The sequence below is a fragment of the Phocoena sinus genome, chromosome 15 (genome assembly GCF_008692025.1).
Source record: "Phocoena sinus isolate mPhoSin1 chromosome 15, mPhoSin1.pri, whole genome shotgun sequence".
Classification (NCBI taxonomy): Eukaryota; Metazoa; Chordata; class Mammalia; order Artiodactyla; family Phocoenidae; genus Phocoena; species Phocoena sinus.
In genome coordinates, this window is record NC_045777.1 from 55849007 (window position 1) to 55869675 (window position 20669).

At 44.6% G+C, this 20669-nt stretch overlaps 1 protein-coding gene across 7 annotated transcripts in view; it reads left to right on the forward strand.

The window, feature by feature from the left end:
• RBFOX1 (RNA binding fox-1 homolog 1) overlaps window positions 1–20669 on the forward strand; it is a 2234275-nt gene that overhangs the window by 1868973 nt on the left and 344633 nt on the right. For 3 of the 7 annotated variants that reach the window (XM_032606356.1, XM_032606354.1, XM_032606357.1), the window contains exon 1: window positions 9454–9699. The exons of the other annotated variants lie outside the window; for them this stretch is intronic. In XM_032606356.1, the coding sequence (XP_032462247.1) occupies window positions 9613–9699 (87 nt within the window). In that variant the 5' untranslated portion in view covers window positions 9454–9612. Of the gene's footprint in view, window positions 1–9453; window positions 9700–20669 lie in introns of those variants that run through there. 7 annotated transcript variants of the gene reach the window in all.

The window sequence follows — 20669 nt, forward strand, 5'->3', positions numbered from 1 at the left end:
GTGGCAGGTATACATCCACAGTTCCGGTCAACATGATTCCATGTGAGGACGGTCACCCGAGCTGTCACTGTGAGACTGACTAAAGGGATTCCGACTCTCTCCATATCTTTCCTTCAGAAAAAGCATAGCATATATTGGCTACATACTTGAAAATCTGATGGAGGTTCAGAGGGCCCTCAAGGGTCCACAGATGAATTCAGAGGGACCATCAAGTCCCTGCAATGATCTGCAACATTTTGTGAGTTATGTGCAGTTTTCTGGAATGAGGGCAAAATTCTCAGAGTGGTCCATGCATCAGAAATGAGAGTGAAGAACCATCTCTTCATCCCCAGAAGAGGCATTCAGACAAGAAAGCCAAGGACAAGATAGCCCAAGGAGATAAGGAGCCCTGGAGGTTGAGGTGGTGCTTAAGCATCACAAAGAAAGGTCACAGGGTCATCTCTTTAGGGCTTTTTCTCCTGGATCACCTCCTCCTCTTTTTTTCTTTTTCTCCTTCCATGGTCGCTCTTTGCTGGTGTTCCCATGTGCCAGCCATTTCCACTGCCTTGGACCTCCTCTTCCTTGGGAGGTATTTTTCTGCTTCCTGATGACTCAGTGGGGTAGGGTGGGGTGGGGGGTGGAGGCCAGCACTTCTCCAGATCTTCAAGTCTTGTCCGTCTGTCTTTCTTGGCTGTGGTTTTGTCTTGCTTTGCCTTTAATGGCAATTAGGGTGCTTGAGATCGAGTGAGGGATTGAGGGCAAAGGAGATAAGGGATCCACTCAGCTTGAGTTCAGTCCAGGGCAGCATTTCTCAGAGTGCGTTCATGACTGTCACAGGCCAAAAAAGGGTTTCTCGTAGTTGGCACTGGGGCTTCTGGCCCATTCAAGGTGCAGCTCTGTCATTTACTGGCTGTATTTTCTTGGCCAATTTACTTTTCCTCTGAGTGGATCTGTTTTCTTGACTGTAATGTAATACATTTAACAGAATCTACTTCATAGGAATTTAGAGAGGATCACCTGAGATAATGCATCTGATGAAATTAGTGCAGGGCCTGGCACAAAGTAAGCATTGAATACATAGCAGCTGTGATGATGATAATGGTGATGGTCACAAAGATTCTGATGAAGGTGAAGGAATAGGAGGAGGGCAACTAGGAGAAGCAGTGAAGAGCTTTGCACAGGGACTGACATAATTTATTATTCTCAATAGCCAGATATTGAAATAGACAGCAAAATGGATGGATGGATGGATGGATGGATAGATAGATAGATGGATGGATGGCCAGTCAGTCATCAAATAATCTTGGGAATGTCTGCCTCAAACAAGGTCAAACAGGTTTCTATTTTTTTTCCCCTTGCAGGACTTTTCAGGTGCTTTACTATGCTATGCACCATGAACCCCCAGCTGGGAGAGAGAACAAGCTGAATTTCTCCCACTTCTTTGGCCACGTGGTTCTTTTTACAATAAAGCATCTCATGAGGCATCTTTAGTGCAGAGGTAGCTTTGGGAGAGGCCAGTCCAGACTCTTAGTCTCTCAAGGGAAAAGGATGTGCGTAGAGCTCAGGTGGTTCAGTCCGTTCCCAGAGAGTAAAGGGCGTGCATGGGGTTGGGACAGAAAGACCCAGTTCTGAGTCCTGGAGACTCGTGCTATTTGGGGCGGGCTCTGTACCCGGCTCCTGCAGGGACCTGCTTGCAGCACACGAGGCAGAAGATGCAGGGAGGGCATGAGCACAATCTGGGGGGGGTGGCTGATTATTCATCCCCCATCCCGAGAGTCCCCAGGGAGTATTTGTTTGCCTGGAGCAAGGTCAATACATTCTCAAACCCAGTTGCCATTCATCCCCAGACAGGTCAGGGGTCAGTTCCTGAAGCATGTTGATCTCAGCAGAGATGATGTGCAGGGTTGATATTCTTAGATTTGCTCATTCAGCCAGTCAGTCTGGCTTTCAGAGGAGAATCAGGTCAGGATGGGCTTAATGATCCAAGAGGAGCACTTGTGCTGCCTCCGCCACTGGGGGCTCGAGTTTCTAATGATAATCAGCAGCTTCTTCACTTACAAGACCTACTGGAATTTTCTTTGTGCATGTTCATAACCACTTTTTTGGGGGGTGGGGGGCGGGCGCGTTACTGTTGGGTAGGAGTGACCCAGTGTCCTGGATTCTTTGGGTTATTCCTGTTTCAGAGGCACTACTTTCTGCATCCCCATAAACCCTCAACGGAGTTTGAAATTCTCGTATTTTGTTTTCAAAACGGTGTCTTCCGTGTACAGAAGCTACGCCCACAAGCTCGTTAGCCTCTCTGTCTGAATTTTTGGTTTACATCCCGGAAGAAGAAGGTAGGTTCTTACAACCAAAAGGCACATCACAGGTAGCACCTGTAAGAACTATTTTATTTAACCAATTAGCCGTTGAAGGGAGGAAGGGTTCGGGGGAGGTCTGATTTGAGCTGGTTTGATCCTTGGAAGCAGATGCTGCTAATGTGTTGTTACTATGACAACTACTGCACCCACTATCTGCTCAGAGCCAGTCCCTCAGCTAAATGTGTCTGTGACTCTTTTAGTCAACCTGTATATGACTCTTATTTAAATCTCTAGACCACCCCATGAGGTGTGGTTACTAATCATATTCTTATTTTACAGATAATAAATCTGAGGCACAGAGGCGTTACGTAACTTGCACCAGAACACACAGCTAGAATCCGGTGGAAGGGTCGGGCAATAGGAGACTATAGTAATGCCACAGTGAGAACTGATGCTTACTTGGTACTTATCACTCGTGTCAAAGCTTTCCGTGCATCACCTCATTTACACGTGTTAACTGAACCCAATGGGCTGGGGATGTGTCTTCTCTTCCCAGGATGTGACTTTCCTAGCTGGATTGGTCCTTTGCTGAGGTTACAAACGAGGTGACTATAACTTGGAGAACAGCTGATTGGTGGCCTGGTACATCTACCCACAGTCTGTGGAAGCTTTTCCTATGGAAGGTCTTGCCTCCATGGAGACTTTCAGTCTCCCCTCTTCCAGGAACTCACCTGTCAGTCCTCGGCCTCAGGGCCATAAGCATCTTACGAACTTTTTCTTTGAGGTCCATTTCTTTTTGAGGTAAAGCCCTTCTGTGCTGTGTTCTTACCTGCGTTGGATTGGGTTTGAATGCATGCCTGGTGGTGAGTGGAGTTTATCAATTTTGGTTCGAGTCGTTGCTCTAGAGTGGTCATTTGTCATGGTCTAGCAGAGGTTAGGGGTGTGTCGAAGGGAAAACTGGCTCTTGCTAAATAAGAAAGCACCTATTTTTGCTGTTTAACCTCAGACAAGTCACTTAACCTCTCTGAACCTCCCTATCACCCTGTGGCTACCAAAGGTGATTCTCAAGTGCCTACTGAACATCTACTCTATGCCCAGTCCTGTGAGAAAGACAGGAAAACAATGATGGAGGAAATAAAATAGAAGCATACCTGGAAGTGATTCCTAGCCGGGTCTTTACCATGTTAGGTCAAAACACTGCTGGTCTTTTGGGGGCTTAGACAAGTGGGGTCGTGAGTACTAGAGAAGGTGGGGAGGCTGCCTGGAGCATCAAACGTGTGGCTGCTTGCTGAAGCAGGGGGTGTTCATGGGTCGTGTGAGGGAACAGAAAGACTGAAGTTTCCTGCAGATACCTCGGTGTGGGGTACACATGGGGCACTGAGGAGGCAGACTTGACCTGTGGACTGGGATGATTAGAAAACAACTGACATGGGTACATGAAAGACACACCAAAGAAGAAAACATCAAATAAACCAGCACCTTTTGAACTTTCCAAGTGCCAGGAACACCCATATGCACCCTTGTCATTTCACAGCAGCAGCGTACCTGTGCGAAGGTCCAGGTGTTGTCCCATTTTACCCCCAAGGAGACCAGGGCTCAGGGCTAAGTATTTCCTTCCAGTCAGATCTTTGAAAGGATGACAGAGCCAAGATCCCAACCCAGACTCTCCAACTATGAAACTCATGCTTTTTCTACTGTGCCCAGATGCCCCTGGGCATCACTTGAGATGACCTTGGAAATTTGTAGCTCTCAGTGGTCTGGAGACCCCTTGCAAAGGCAATATGTGAAAGCAGCTTTACTTGCATTTGTCCAAAGCGTTCATTCAGTCAGTCATTCTCTTGAGAAGCATTTGGGGAAACTTCATTTGTCTACTCAGCATTTTAGTCATTGGGTGAATAAGAATGAGTGGCATGCTTCCTTTTTGAGCCAGTCTACCTTCTAGAAGGAGTCATCACACTTAAAAGAATTATTATTATACAATGCTAACATGACTTTAGGACACAGGTGACAGTGTATTTAGTTCTGCCTGGGGTGGTGGGGAAGGTTTTGTGCATTTAACTTAGGCCAGTAATGTTGAATTGGAAGGAAGGGAGGGAGGGAGGGAGGGAGGGAGGAAAGAAAGAAGGAAGGAAGGGAAGGAAGGAAGGAGGGGTAGTTCTGCATAGCAGGCAAATTTGTAAGGAGTCTTAGATGCATGAAGGTGTTTGGCAAAGGCAACTTGCCAGTGTGGTTTGCAGAGAAGAGTGATTTGTAGAAGGAAGGACAGTGTGTATTGGAGGATGAATCTGGAAAAGCTGAGGAATATTGTGAAAGGCCTTGAAAACTGTAGGAAATTCTCTGTCGTGCAACTTGGCCTGGAAATGGGGAGGTATGGGTAATTAGATAATCTGCATAAATTCATATTAGGAGATAACCACTGTTAATATCCAAAAGTTAAGGAGTATGTTTAATGCCTTCAGAGGAACACTCAGTTTTATGCTTTTTGTTTTGTTATGTTATGGTGGACAAGTGGCAGCTGACATTCGGCTGCTTTTCAAGAAGCAGGTAGAGAAGGATGGAAATGGTCTCACGAGAGCTCCTAATCTGGGGAAGGGGCAGCTTCTTCCCAGGCTTCAGGGACAGTTGGGCCAAGGGAATGTGCACCAAGGTTTCTAGACCTTCCAGTCTTTCAAGAGTTGTTGTAGATCTACGTTTTATATAAGCTGCCTCCGTTTAAAAATATTAGCTTATTTTTACACAATGTGGACAATTCCTCCCCCTCCTGGTCCTCAGCATCCTCGGCATCCTCAGCATCCTCAGCATCATCCTCATCTATGAACTGGATTTGGTCCATGAGGCTGCAGTTGGCTCTGTTGACCAATAGAATCCACAAGGCAGGAATCAGTCTTCTCTGAATGCTCCCCTTTCCCATCCTCCAGCCAACGCTTGTGTTTCTGTTCTCTTTCCTTCTCTTACATGGGTGTTTAAACTTGGGGTGGCTGCTCCTCGGAAGGGCTGCTGGTGGGCAGAGTCATCCTCATGTTAGCTCTCAGGATCTGGGGAAGGAGATGTAGTATCTGACAGCATGAGAGGAACCACTTTAATCCAGGAAAGGAAAAGAGAGGTCACTAACTAAGAAGGGGGTGTCATCACGGAAGGTGGAGAAAGACGGGAGAATTTTTGGAGGGAGGATGGATGAGCCTGAACTAGCAAAGGCAGGCTAAGAAAAAAAAAAGGCTTGATGGAAATCCTCGACACGGGGATAATTGACAGAACTGGCACCAGAGAAGTGGCAGGAAAGCCAGAAGCAAGTGAAGAAGCAGAAGTAAAAAATGGAGTATATACCTGTCATTGTATTGAAGTCGGACTTCCAGAGGTTTGTAAAATATATGCTCTAAATGAAGGGTCTGCAAACCACAGCCTGAGAGCCAAACCTGGCCTTTGACTGTTTTTGTACGACCCTCGAGCTAAGATTGGTTTTGACACTTTTAAATGGTTGGAAAAACTCAAAAGAAGAATATTTTGTGACAGGTGAAAATTATAGGAAATTCAAATTTCAGAGTCCATTTGCTTACTGTAAACATTTTCACATGAAAACGGCAGAGTTTTGAGTAGTTGCAACAGAGAGTTTAAGGTCCACAGCACCTAAAATATTTGTAATCTGCCCATTTACAGAAAAATGTTTGCCCTCCCCTGCCTGTGATGGCCAGAGTGATAATGATACATGGCCCTTGGCTTAAACTCAGTCCATTTTGGCGACCTACCTATGTTTTCTACCTGCTGCCAGAACTATCTCCCCTGTTCTTCACCTTATTTTTTTATTCTACATTTTTTTTAAGTTCCTGCAAAATACTAGGAGCTTAATACCACCCATTAGACATTGGGTAGATAACCATTTACCATGAGCCACTGGAAAGCAGAGATACATGGAATGTGGTACCTGCACATTCAGTGGAGGAAAGGGACCCAAGAGGAAAGAATTACAGTCCAGTGATACTGGGTGCTTCCCATTTGGGAAAACACAACCCATTTTAGAAAAAAGAGGTTTTGCTTAGTGACCATTATTTATTTCTATGTTTTATAATGTCATAAAGTTTTGGGGATGGGTTTTGAACAAGGGTACATTCTGTTCATACCATTTTACAAGTATAACCACTACAATCATACATGGCAGTAATATCTAAACATAAAATCAGAATCAGAGAAAATGTGAATAACAGGACTGGAGGTGGTGAGAACAGGAAGATGAAAACACAAATATGCAGGCAGTAAAGGCCAATAAAATGGACAGAGTTGAACCTCTTTTTGGGGCTCTGAGCTTCCTGGAAGTCAAAGTGAAAAGGGTCACGAAACAATGAGCCTTTATTTTCTCGTCACGAAACAATGAGCCTTTATTTTCAGAGAGAGGAAAAGAGATACTCAATACTCAGGAGCAGAAAAGCTTTTGTAGCATGGAGTTCTTAAAAAGAAAAGAGAAAATACCCTCTGCAAATGATATAGTATACATCTATATGTCCTGTGTGTACAGGCACACCTCGTTTTATCGTGCTTCACAGATACTGCGTTTTTTACAAATTGAATGTTTGTGGCAACCCTGTGTTAAACAAGTCTATGGGCACCACTTTTCAAACAGCATTTGCTCGCTTCATGTATCTATGTCATATTTTGGCAATTCTCTCACTATTTCAAACTTTTTCATTGTTCTTCTGTTTGTTGGTATATATGATCACTGATCCTTGATGTTATTACTACAACTTGCTGAAGATTCAGATTATTTAGCATATTTTAGCAATAAAATGTTTTAAAACTAAGTTATCTACTATTTTAGACACAAGGCTGTTGCACACTTAATAGACTACAGTATAGTGTAAACATAACTTTTATATGCTCTGGGAAAGCAAAAATGTGTGACTTGCTTTACTGTGATATTCTGTTTATCACAGGGGTTTGGCATCCAACCACGATATCTCCAAGAACTACCTATAATATGTTTCTGAAATGTATCATCAGGTTCTTTAAAAAAAAAAAAAAAAAAAAAACACATAGAGTAATACACAGAATAATCTTTTGTATTTCTGTAACTCTACAGTTTCCAAAACACTCCCACACTTTTGCTTATCGGAGCCCTCTCTGTGAAGGGTAAGTGGGTATTGTCACTCCTATACGAGGTTCAGGAAACAAAGTCTAAATGTGTACGTTTCTGGCCTTCATGACTGAATTAAGTTCCGACTCCTGGTCCAGTGGTCTTTCTACTTTATAACACCAGAGACATAGTACAATCTGACCCACCCCTTAGCAAAGTCAGGAAGAGCTCTCCCCTCCCAGGAAGCTGTCTCATGGCAAGGCCACTGTCCTCACTGGTAACTTCTCAGAAGCGCAGTGTTGAAAGTCAGAGTCAAAAGCTAAAATTAGAAATATCAGACTGTTAAGTAAGAGGGGTCAACTCGCAGCTGTTCCTGGAGCTTTCTGAATTGTAACAAGGTGGCCCCTTTGATACAGGAGAATCAATTACACAGAAACCTTGTCAAGATGGCCCAAATTCAGCCTTAAATAATTGAATTCTCTGCCAAATGCTGTCCACTGTCGTTATCTAGAAATGTAATTATGCAGCTAAATCAAGCAACTAAAATTAGTGTCGTGTAAAAACACCTTGGTGATCTAAAAGTGGAGGAATTGACATTTGGATTTAGAAAAAGCCAATAGTTGAATATGTTTTGCGGTGTCTGAAGCTCTCCAAGTTTCGACAAAATCCATATCTCGTGTCCTATTTCAAGTTCAAGGTGGAATGTGGTAAGCAGGTGTCTGGTTTGAAGGTGATTTTCGATGATCCCTGGGCCTTGAGCATAAGCTGAGTGGGCTCACTCTGTGCTCTCGAAATTGGGAAACTCTCAACATGCCCACGTTCTTTCCTGGTATGCAGATTAGAAGAGTGCCAATTGGAATGCTTTCTGCGCCTTCAATCTGAAGTCAAAGATGTGTCTATACCAGGTATTAGTAGAAGAACAGGAAACACAGGATAAGAATGGCAAATACTGTACGCATCTTGTATTGTACACATCATGATAGGATACCAAATACTTTACTTGTCACACAACCCTATGAGGATCTATTGTTATCTCAATTTTCTAAGTGAAGAAACTAAGGTTCAGAGGTGCTGAGTAACTTGTTCAAGAACACACAGCTATTAAGTAGGACACACAAGTCAGCATAATTCCAATTCATGCAATCCCATCGAAGTTTATCTATTTCCGTGTAATGTATCCCAGACAATCACTCATATATTTTCAAACATCAGAAAGATTTCTAATACTAGAATGTGTTTTTCACCTGCAGTTTTGGTGTTCATTTGCTGTGCCTTTAAACTCAGGGAGCAGGGAGTCATCTCTTATTAATAGATTGCATATTAAAATATAACAATTGAAAGCTCAAAGACAAAAAATGTTTAAAAAAATTTTTTTAAGGCATATGAAGTTCTGTTACAGAACGAAATACTACTGTAATGGATATCGTGGCTGATTAGGAATTGTGTTTGTAGCCTGGAACTGCCTCTCACACGTGTAGGGCTGTGAGCAAGCAGTTCAACCAGTGTGAACCTCATTTCCCATGTGGACCAGGAACTGATAATAGTACCTACTTGGGAGAGTTGTGAGAATGAAATTACAAAACATATGTAAATAATTTAGCTCATCCTGCGTGCATAGCACACACTGCAGATATTCGCTGGTGATATTATTATTTGCACAAATTGCCCTTTAAAACTAAAACCAGAGAGAGAGAGAGAGAGAGACAGAGGATAACAAACTCAACTAAGTATCTTCTTCATTTCTTTGTGATCAGTACCAGAGGCTGCCCACATTCCCCTACTTAGGTTTTAAGTGGCAACTGATAATCATATCCATTTACATTTCTCAGTTTTCCTCTCTAGACATCCCATGCAGACTCCGTCCCTTGCCTTTTGCCCAAATTCATTAGGAAGAGCCCAAATCTCCCAGCTTGACCAGCTCTCTCCCAGTCTCTTAGTCTCTCTCACTCTCTCTGAGAACTAAATTAATGAAGAGTATTTGGTTAGTCATGTTAGGCAAGCCGTTCCCAAAATAGAACCTTCCATTTTGGTAGCTTCAGCCCTGCAGCTGCTGTGTCTCTCCGTCGTCTGGGAGGAAAACTTTCACATTAAGAGTTGCTGATGCCGGATTTTCTTTCTCTCGCCTCTGCGCATTGATGAGTGCTCGGCTCCTGACAGGAGCAATCTGGCTCTCAGCTTTGTGGTTCCGAAGAAGTTGGGTCTATAGATTTTCCCCTAACTCTCTCCATTGATGCGTTGAGCTTCTGAGGGAATCCTACCTTCCCGTAAAGCATGTTGCCTTCTCAAGGAGTCCTCCTGCATCCCTATGGCGTGCCTATGATTGTTCCAGCAGCCCCCTACTTCCCCGGACTGATCCAGGTAATTCAAGGCCACTGCCAGCAAGCAACTTAACTCCAGAGCACTCAGAGTAATAATTGGAATTTTTATGGTTGAGAAAGCAAACACTTTTAATACAGGAAAAAGCTCTCGTGTAGTCAGTGGGAAGACAGTAGGAAATCAAAAAGATGGATCACCCTAATCTGGCTATTGACATCTCTCATGGCTGAATAAATGGTGTAGTTGAGCTATATTTGCTTGTATTGATCCGGCTGCTGTTTAACATTCATGCCTTTGCTTCGGGAGGTTGACCACGGGGCAGAGGATTTGCTCTCCCTCCCAGCTTTCTGAGGGACTCAGTCTCCCAGAGCAGATGATGAGGCAGAGTACCTGATCATGAGGTGAGTTGGTTAAGCGCTTTCACCCAGGAAATAGAAGGAGCGTGAAATATGCATTAATCCTTAGCTTCCCCTTCCCGTGGATTGTCTATTTTCATAGAGGCTCCCCCCACCCCACCCCCAAACCTGGGTAGAGTGGTGGCATGGAGGCAAAAAGGAACACTCTACTGATGGTTAATTATGAAGTTCAGAGATTATCCTAGGAATTCCTTACCAGTTGAAAGTGAAGGATTGAAATGTGTGTTGGTATTACTCTTACGGCTGTTAATTTTGTGTCAGGAGAATCATCAAATAAGATATTTGGGGCCTTTTATTTTTCTGCATCGTAAGCGTGACTTCTTAAGCAAGGGTTGGCTTCTGGATGTGTGTCTGAATTTCTCTGTGGAAGGCTAACTAGTGACAGAGCCTGAACATCATAAGAAACCCGGATGTTTTCCACTGTGGTTTGTTTGTTGTTTGTTTGAGAACAACAATCTCTTTGTAATAAATTCTGTATCTCGTTTCTACAGGAAAGGAAAACTGCGCGTAGTTAGGATGTCCTTTTCCCTTCAGCCTTGTGCTTCTCCCTCCACAATAGTTTAAAATTCTGCAACACCCTAGCTCATTAATTAAAATTTCTGGCGAGGGCTCTGGTCAAACCCTTTTCTCCTATGCTGAATGCTGTTGTTACCTCTTATAAACTGTAAGAACCTTGGTGATTTGAGCCATTCAGGAGTGATTCCAAGTAATCAAGCAAAACGTTCTACCATCCCAGATTTATGGTCCTTACTGATTTTGGAGGCTCCTATATTATTGTGAGAAATAACAGACTGCTTGGAGAATGGTCCTTAACAACATGGAAATTATTCCATCTTTCTGGGCATAAGCAGGGCCAGTGTGGCACACCCGAGGTCTGAAGTAGAACTCAGTGGCAATCTGGAAGGCCTTTGCTTCCACTGGAAATTTGGGGTGAAGTTTAGCCATTGGAGTTTTGTCAGGCGCTCTGCCACCCTGTCTGATAAATAATTACAGGCAAATCGTGCCCTTCACTCTATGCTGATTGATGCTGAAATTGCTTTAGAAAGTTCTCATAAGTTCCTGTTATAGATTAAGTGCCGGTGTAGGAAAAATAACGGCACCCACTGAAATGGGTGAATGTAATCAGGCTTAATGGACTCGAGAGCTTGTTGGGAATTAAATAACTATCGATTCGCTGGAATGTTGCCGTCATTACAAAATGCCACTCTGGACGTATTACCCCAGTGATAGATGAGAAGACACCCGGGCGAGCTGAGAAGTTGGGGGCCCAATTTCTTCCTCCTTTGCAGAGTGTTTGAGAAACATGTCCAGTTATTTGGGGAAGGAACAAGTGATTTTACTTGCAAATCTTCGCCGGATCATACTTTGTTTTCCCAGGTGACACTCTGCTAACTAGTTGCCCTTAAGTCAGGAAAGCAGTGCAGCGGGGATCCTTAGCCCAGCTGCTGTGACATCGTTCGTCTTCTTCCTCTCCCACCCACCATGGATCACACTGAAATGCTCTGGGCAGGGAGAAACTGGCCTTATTTCTGGTGTTCTGAGACAGCCTGTGTTATTTATCCAGTGGCATCAACTGGAAACTCAAACACTCCATTGCAGCAACATTTCCAAGCAGAGGAAAGGCAACTCAAAGGGCGAAAAACTCTCTCTCTCTCTCTCTCTCTCTCTCTCTCTCTCTCTCTCTCTCTCTCTCTCTCACACACACACACACACACACACACACACACACACACACACACACACACATATGCTTCTGATGCCAGCTGCCCTGCATCCCTGCAGACTATATCAGCTTGCTGACCAATTTGTTGATTTTGTGCGTTTCTTCCCAGCTCTTCGAGATGCAAGGGCTTTCCTAGAGGCAATTAAGGTGGCACCCACACCTTCATAATGTGATCAACCAGACAGTCAAAGGATCCAAAATAGAGTGTGTACTCCATCCTCGGTAGTAAGTTCCCTGTGACTGGAGATATGCAAACAGCTGTAGGGGCCACTTGGCAGGGTTACCGTGTCAGAATTTAAGATTCCTCTCAAGGTCTTTCCAACCCAAAGAGCCAGTGATTCTATGGCATAAGAACTTCCTTTTCATAATCCTTTCAAGTGCCACTTTTTTATTGCCCTGTTTTTGTCTGCTCAGTGAAAAAGAACAAAAAATTAATTGATCAGACATCATAAGAGGCTTTTAGGAGAGCATCACCTTATCCTGCAAAGGCAGTGAGTGAAGATGTTTCGTAATAATTCTGGGGACATTACTCAATAGGGTTTTTTGTCCCAAGAGTAGATTCAATAGTGACCACTGACCTCACCTGCCATCCCATAGGAAAACTAGAATCTTTACCATATTGAATCTCCTGAACCCATCTTTTGATGTCTGAACTTGTTGACTAGATAGCAAGGCCGGTAGTTTTTCCTTCTAGCCACGTAAAGAATTCCAGAGTGACTGTGGAGGATTGAGCTGAAACAGTTTGGGCAGTTTCATGGGGAGTGAGAAGCAGAAGAGGAAAAGAGCAGTATTGCCAAGTGCAGTGTATAAACACTGCTCCTTTACCTTTGCTGTAGACCTTAATCTTGGTATCTCTGGATGAGAAGAACCAATGTGTCTTCCCGTTGAGCCTCTTTACTGCTTCTCAATTTCCAACAAGACCTTGAATGACCAATGAGTTATCTGACCGGAAGACAAAGGAGATTTGACAAGTTGATTGTCAGTCAATCTTGAGTCCAGGGAGCTGCCAAGAGGACTTACCCCAGCCGTGGACCATGCCCACCCAGTGTCAGACGATATCATCCAAACAAGAGCTTTGTAACTGATTAGTCTGGTTGGTGTTTGGGTCTAATGAGCCCTTGGCTCTGGGTTCAAGTTCACCCTTGAGCCCCTCACGCTAGATATTTGTCCAACAGATATGCCCTTTGACCATCATGGCTAGATCATTCTCCACACCGGGACAGATCATTCTCATCTCATCTGTGTATTACAGATCAGGTCAGGAGACTGTTTTCCTCGATGGAGGGCAGTGTAAACACAGCCACGTCCACCTCACCATGCATTTGTTAATTTAGTCATTCAGTCGCTGCCCACATATTCCATATCGGGCACTGTTCTAGGCACCTGGAAAACAAAAGTGGCAGTTATAGCTACTGACCGGTGGGTTCACAGCCCAGTGAAAGAGAGCAGGAGATAAACTAATACTACAGTAATACTACTGTAAATCTAATACTACAGTAAAAACAGCAGGAAAGCATGATAGGTGATAATTATTGAGTACTCGCTATGTGCCAGGCACTGTGTTAAATACTTAGATATATTATCTCAATTTATTCTGACAGTACCGTAGTCCCCCCTTACCTGAGGGGGATATGGCCCAAGACCCCAGTGGATGCCTGAGATGGTGGATAGTACTGGACCCTAGGTATATTGTGTTTTTTCCTATACACACATATACCTATGATAAAGTATAATTTATAAATCAGGCACAGTAAGAGACTAACAATAACTAATAATAAAATAGAACTATTATAACAATGTAGTACAATAAGAGTTATGTGAATATGCCCTCCCCAATATACCTCTTCCATCTTAACTAATCCCTCCTCACGCACTGTGGCCGTAACTTTTGCAGTTTGAGGTGAGACAGCAAAACTACACACATTTCTCTTTCTTTCTTTGAAATGTCATGGACAAGATTTGTTCTTACCCTAGATCTTAGCGAACTCAGCATACAATTTTGTTTCTTTCCTTATTAAGTCGTGAATTTTCACCTTTTCATTTAAAGAAAGCACTTGACGGCTTTTCTTTGTCCATCTGAACTGCCAGCATCACTAACTCTTGTACTTTGGGGCCATTATTAAGTAAAATGAGGGTCAGTTGCACACAAGCACCATGATAACACGGTAGATGATCTGATAACCGAGACGGTTACTAAGCGACTAACGGGTAGGATCCGCTGGACAAAGGGATGATCCACATCCTGGACAGGACAGGATGGGACAGGGCAGGATGGCACAGCACCACTCAGAACGGCACACGATTTAAAACGTATGAATTGTTTACTTCTGGAATTTTCCATTTAATATTTTCAGGCTGTGGTTGACCTCAGGTAAACCTGGGAAAGCGAAACCACAGCTAACAGGGGCTACTGTAACCTTAAAGTTGGGTACTGTTGTTCTACCAACACTTACCTGTAATTGTAAATTCCAAAAAGCTCTGAAAATCAGGTTTTGGGGGGAGAGTTTGGCACCAAAATGCATTTTGGAAGAAAACTTGAACTGAAATGATGTGTGGCTATTTATAGACTTTCTTTATCCGACTTACTGTGAATATTCATATATTTTGCTATGGGAATATTTACGTGTTTGATTTCAGAGTGTTGTCCCAGACCCTGCTGAGAATGTTACATAATCTGTGTCTGATGAAACCCCTTTCTGGAAAAGGAAATCCCCCAAAATCTGAATTTCAAGATAGAGGTAACCCCAAGGGTCTCCGATAAGAAATCACAGTTATTTATTATGATACCCTTTCTGCATATGGAGGACCTGAAACTGACATTTAGAGAAAGGTAACTTGCCCAAGGTCACAGGGATTGTCAGTGACAGAGCTGAGATGCAGACCAGGTCTGGTGGGCTGGAGCCTTCCCTCTCAACCACTGATCCACTGTTGAGGTGTATCCATGGGAGTGCACATGAAAACACAGCGGGGGGAGTAGGTGGATGCCTCTTGGAGTAGTGAAGAGGGTGGTTCAAAGGGGAAAGGTGGCATTTGAGTCGGGCTGTAGAGCATCAGCAGACATTCACTGGGCAAGCAGAGGAGAAAGCCCTTCCTAGTAGAGCAGAGAGCTTGGATGAACTCACGACGTTGGCCTGACACATCAAGGTAGAGCTGCAGTCTCTTCGCCAGCTCATTGGCACTGTGGGGTTTGACATTATTTAAACATAGGTCTCAAAAGTCAAAAGACATGGCTCCAAAGGACCTGGGAGGAATCTCAGAAATGGAACTCCTAAGCCCTGAATCTCTGTGTGTCCACATAGGAATGGGCCCTGTAATACCCTTCTGTGAATACAGCAGTTGAATGTCGAATTCCCTGGATTTGAGTCCTGATCGTTGTTTGCCGTCCTTTCTCTCTGAGACAGTAAGCTCTCTGAAGGCTGTCTTTTCCAACTTATACCCTACAGAACTAGATGGTAGCAGAGAAATGCTGATTAATGCCTCGCTGACGTGGATAGCAATGGTATAGGCAAACCTTGCAATCTGGACTTTGAAACAGAAATCAGCATCGTCGAATCTGGCAGTGTATTTAATGAGAGATCTGCATACACATATGTAGTGTCACCAAGAATTATCAAACTGGGGCTTCCCTGGTGGCGCAGTGGTTGGGAGTCCGCCTGCCGATGCAGGGGACACGAGTTTGTGCCCCGGTCCAGGAAGATCCCACATGCCGCGGAGCAGCTGGGCCCGTGGGCCATGGCCGCTGAGCCTGCGTGTCCGGAGCCTGGGCTCCGCAACGGGAGAGGCCACAACAGTGAGAGGCCCACGTACCGCAAAAAAAAAAAAGAATTATCAAACTGCTGGTTTTAACAATGGACCAAGAGTAATCGTCCCTACAGAAAGGTGGAGAAATGTGTAGGGAACATGCAGGTCTTTGGGGTAAACTTGAAAGAAATAAACTTGTTTTGCTCTGTGGCTGGTGGAGCCATTTTCAATCTTGGTATTGTTGCCCTGCAATGTTATCTACATGTTTGGAATATCTGCTGATGGGGAAAGAAATCAGAATGCACGCCTGATATGAGTGCCGGTGGTGTCATTTACTTTGCGGCTGCTCCATCTTAGTCACTAAGTGACTTTTCTGTACTGCCAAAGAGGCCGTGTCAACAGCAGACTAAATTAAAGAGTCAGGGAGGTGGCAAAGAGAATTTGGAGTCAAACGGGTCTGGGTTGATATATTGGCTCTGGCATTTACTAAGCGTGTGGCCTTGGGCTTGTCAATTAACCTCTCCAAGGCTGTTTTCTCAACTACAAAACGAAAACAAGAATACCTGTCTTGCAGAGTGGTTGTGAGCTTTACATGTGATTCATCTCTTCATTCAGCAATTATTTATTGAGCACCTACTGTGTGCCCGGCTGTGAACTAGGAGTAGGTGATGAGGCAGAATAAAAAACATACAAGATCCTTGTCAACTTGAAGCCTATATCCTAATATATGGGAAAGGTCTGGTATATATATATATATACCAGAAGACCTCTTTTATCTTCAAGTGACAAAAATCTAATTCATATTGGTTTAGAGGAGAAAAAGAAAATGTCCAATTTCAGGCACAGTTGCATTCAGAGGCTCCAACACCCCAAGTCATGTCTCCCCATGACTCCATAATGGTTATCTCTACTTGATCTTTGTTCACAAACACACCATGTCCAACTGGTGGCAAAGATGGTCCCCAGAAACTCCAGGCTTACACCCCAACACATCTTAGCAAGCCTCTTCCGCCAACTGCAAAAATTCCAGTAGCAGTCTGCTTGGCTTATCTTGTAGGCCACACCCATCCCCAGGTCAATCATCTTGACTGCCTTGAGTCAAGCTGGAGGGTGGGGTCAGGCCCAGCTGAGCTGTATGGGCTGCCTGTGGGTAAAAGAATAGTCAGAGTCCTGTTATCCAGTTACGGTGCTAAACAGGCAAAAAATACAAGTTCTCAACTACTTGAGAGCTATGGCAATTATCTCAATAATCGAAGCTACTACAAACATCCAAACATGGTTTTTCTCCCCAAGACCTTGCACATACCCTGCCCAGGGAAGAAATTGGTGAGTTTCTAATGTTACTTATCCGATGGCTTTTTTGCCAGTGATTGTGTATTCACCAGGCATTGACTATCATCTAGTGCATCTTGCTTCTTCATTCCTGATCAGATGAATCAAAGGCAGATATGGCAATTTTAAGCAGTATCTTCCCACCTAAAGTAATTACAGGAATGCCTCCCACCAGAGTATGCTTGGGATGTCCCCACTCTTTAACAGGTGAGAACACCACAATCTAGGGAAGTAAAGAGAGCCTGACAGGGACAACCGGTAACACCATAACTGAGGCAAGATGGGGTTCCTCACATCATGCCACCCCATACCTTCTTTTTATATTAGCAAGACCTACATCAATAAATCTATAAATAAAGGGAAACTAAAGCCCTCCAGTTATTAAGTTTGAAATAATGTGGACCTTCCACATTGTTCCGAGTGTCTCAAAGCACTCGGAAATGCCAGCAACTTGCCCCCTTCAGTTGTACAGAGATGCACTTTTTTTTTTAATTAAAAGATTAAAGGGACGCTGTCAATCCCTTCTGATTAATAGCAGTCCTATAAAAAGGATGTGTTCCTGCCGCAGCCATCTGTCATTCTGATCATTTTAAAGGCATGCTATATCAGCAAGTATGCTTTTTATAATACGTTGGCATGGGGCAAGCGAGGCTGGAGACTTGCAGATTTCACACTCTGCTTTGCTGCTTTGGTGTTCGGCGATCTGAGCCCTTGATGGTGAAGCAGAGCCCCCTCCCTGTCTTTTAAAGGTTGTTTTGGGTAAGTGCTTTCCCCAGCTGACTTAGGATGGAGATCTCACCCCTATTTATGTTTCTCTCTCGTCTAAAGATAGACCCATCACACATGCATCCCACCAGCGTACAAGCCGCCAGCTCATCCACTTGATTAACTGCTGAACCCTAAATGCTGTCCAGAGCAATGAACTCAGTATTCTGTGGGTCTTTTACTCTGGGCAACTGGGACCATAGTTGTCTGCAAAATCCCAATTTCTTTCTTTTTTTAAAAAAATTTTTAAAAATCATTTATATATTTATTTTATTGAAGTATAGTTGATTTACAATGTTGTATAAGTTTCAGGTATACAGCAAAGTGACTCAGTTAAACATATGTGTGTGTGTGTGTGTGTGTGTGTGTGTGTGTATATATATATATATATATATATATATATATAATATATATATATACTTTTTGAAATTCTTTTCCCATATAGGTTATTACAAAATACTGAGTATAGTTCCCTGTGCTATACAGTTGGTGCTTGTTCATTTATTTTATATGTAGTCGTGTGTATATGTCACTCCCAAATTCCTAATTTATTGGGATAAATTGCAAAGCCCAATTTCTAGCTTGAGTTCTTCAGGCTTTTTTTCTGATGCCAGTCAGCATAGTTATTTATTTATTTTAATTTTATTTTTTTTGGCTGCATTGGGTCTTCGTTGCTATGCGCGGGCTTTCTCTAGTTATGGCAAGCGGGGGCTACTCTTGGTTGCGGTACACGAGCTTCTCATTGCAGTGGCTTCTGTTGTTGCGGAGCACGGGCTTTAGGCACATGGGCTCAGTAGTTGTGGCTCACGGGCTCTAGAGCGCAGGCTCAGTAGTTGTGGCTCGCGGGCTTAGTTGCCCCGCGGCATGTGGGATCTTCCTGGACCAGGGCTCGAACCTGTGTCCCCTGCACTGGCAGGTGGATTCTTAACCACTGCGCCACCAGGGAAGTCCCTCTTCAGGCTTATAAAAGCAGGAGGCAGAGGCACCATGAAATTCTTTCATCCATTCATTCATGGCAGTAATGATTTGTGGATCATGGGTTCCATGCTGGGATGTCGTCTAAGCTCTGGAGACATTTAGATGACTGGGACCCAGTCTCCGTCCTCAGAGGTAGCTTCGATGGCCACAATGTCAATTGTGGAGTCAGAAGTGAAACACAACTGCTTGAAGGTATAACTCTATAGACTTTCAGCCCCGCTCACCCCACCCAATACGAGATCTTTACCACTTTCAGTGGCTCAGACAGTCAAGATGGGTTTCTCTACAGTCCCAGGAAGATGATGTTCTATAGTCAGGTTCTCTGTCTTTCCCAAATGACAGGGCTTCTGGTATGTTCCAGGGGACAGATAGTGTTTTTTGTTTGTTTGTTTTTGGCTGCAAGAATGATGGCAAGAAATCTGTGTCTGAAGCAGCGGCCAGCTCTGCCCCGTCCTACCTTGCCTCTGGCTCAGAGTAACACAGTCGAGTCCGGTGCACCGCTGCCGTGGGTGAAGGCGGCCTCCCTCAGCTGTTACCTTTCCTTCCACTCTCTAATCCACATTGGCTCCCAGACGTGGGGAAGATTTGGTGACAGAGGCAGCCAGCTTGTGCATTCCACAGTGTTCTCACAAACTACTCTCCAAAGAGCTATTTCTTCTCATTTCACGAGGCAGCACAGTTAAGGATTTAGACCAGAGAATTGAGAGCATGGGATTTAGAATAGGGAAAGCTGAGTCTGGCCATGACCTTCTCTTGGGGACTTTGGGAAAGTTGCGTGACCTCTCGGAGCCTCCACTTTCTCACCTATAAAACGGGAGTAACATCCCATGTGCTCTGCCTCCCAAAGTCAATGTCAGGAATAAAAGACCTCCAAAGTGACTATCCCCAGGGCCTCTGCAGTCCAGCTGCGATGACATAATGCCAAGGGCTCCACCTGAGCAGCCCCTGGGCCCCTGTGTCGTGCAGGCTTGGCGTCTCTGAGCTACCACTGTCTCAACTTGACAGCAGGAATTATCACACCCCCTTTGAAAGGGAGCCCAGAGGATTTGATGTGATGATGTGAAGCAGCCAGAGCAGCACCTGCTCATTGTAGGAACTACATAGTGGTTGGCCAACATCGCCGTTGTCATGGTTTTCTCATCATATCCTGGTTGCTGCAGTTTCTTTTTCATATGAAGATGCTCTCCATTTGGAGATGGGTGGGCACGTATGCAGCTCCCTGCTTCTGCTCCCCATGGAGATTCCTGTTACCCAGGGACATACGTTTTTGGTGCAGCTGAATAGAGTAGGGTGCAATCAGGGATATACCACCCTGGGGTTTGAGCCCAGGGCCTTGGGTGGCATGAAACCTACATCCCCTCTGACTTTCTAAGTTCATAGCCTGGGGAGATGGGGCTACTAGACACACATGCAGGAGGGTGTACGGGTCTCAGTCATGTTGAATCCTGGCCCAAATCTTCGTCCACTTGCTCTGGCAGGACACCTGGGACTGGGACTGGGGCTGGGTGAGAGGAGAGGGAGGGGGAGCTTTGAAGGGGAAAAGAGAGGACTGTCCTCTCTCCTCTATGTGGCCCCAGCCTTCTGGGGACAGACTGTTTGGGACCACCCACACCCCTGTTCCATGCAGCTCCTGGCATGCTGTGGGCGCTTAATAAATGTTAAATATTAAGAATAGCTCCCATCTGTCAGTGCCCAGTGGCAGGGAGGAAGTGTGAGCACAGGACAGCCGACTGGCACGGGGAAGCTTGTGGGAGAAGCCTTTGGGGAAAAACACGGCTCTGAGTTGCTTGGAGGACTTCCTGCAAACCTGGGTGTTTGCCTGTCCTGCTACTGGTCAGAGCCTGGGCAAGTTCATTAACAATGCAGGTGTCCACTCTGAACCTCAGATCATCTATATCAGAAGGCAGGGAGCAGAGCCCAGTGAACTGCATGCCTCACTGGCAATCCCGGGTTTCCGATGAGCAGCTGGATTCAGGAACTGGTGTGGACTGACCGTGCAGGGGCTATGTCGGGGTTTAAAAGGGGCGACGAATCTGACCTCTGAACAGACGGCGTCA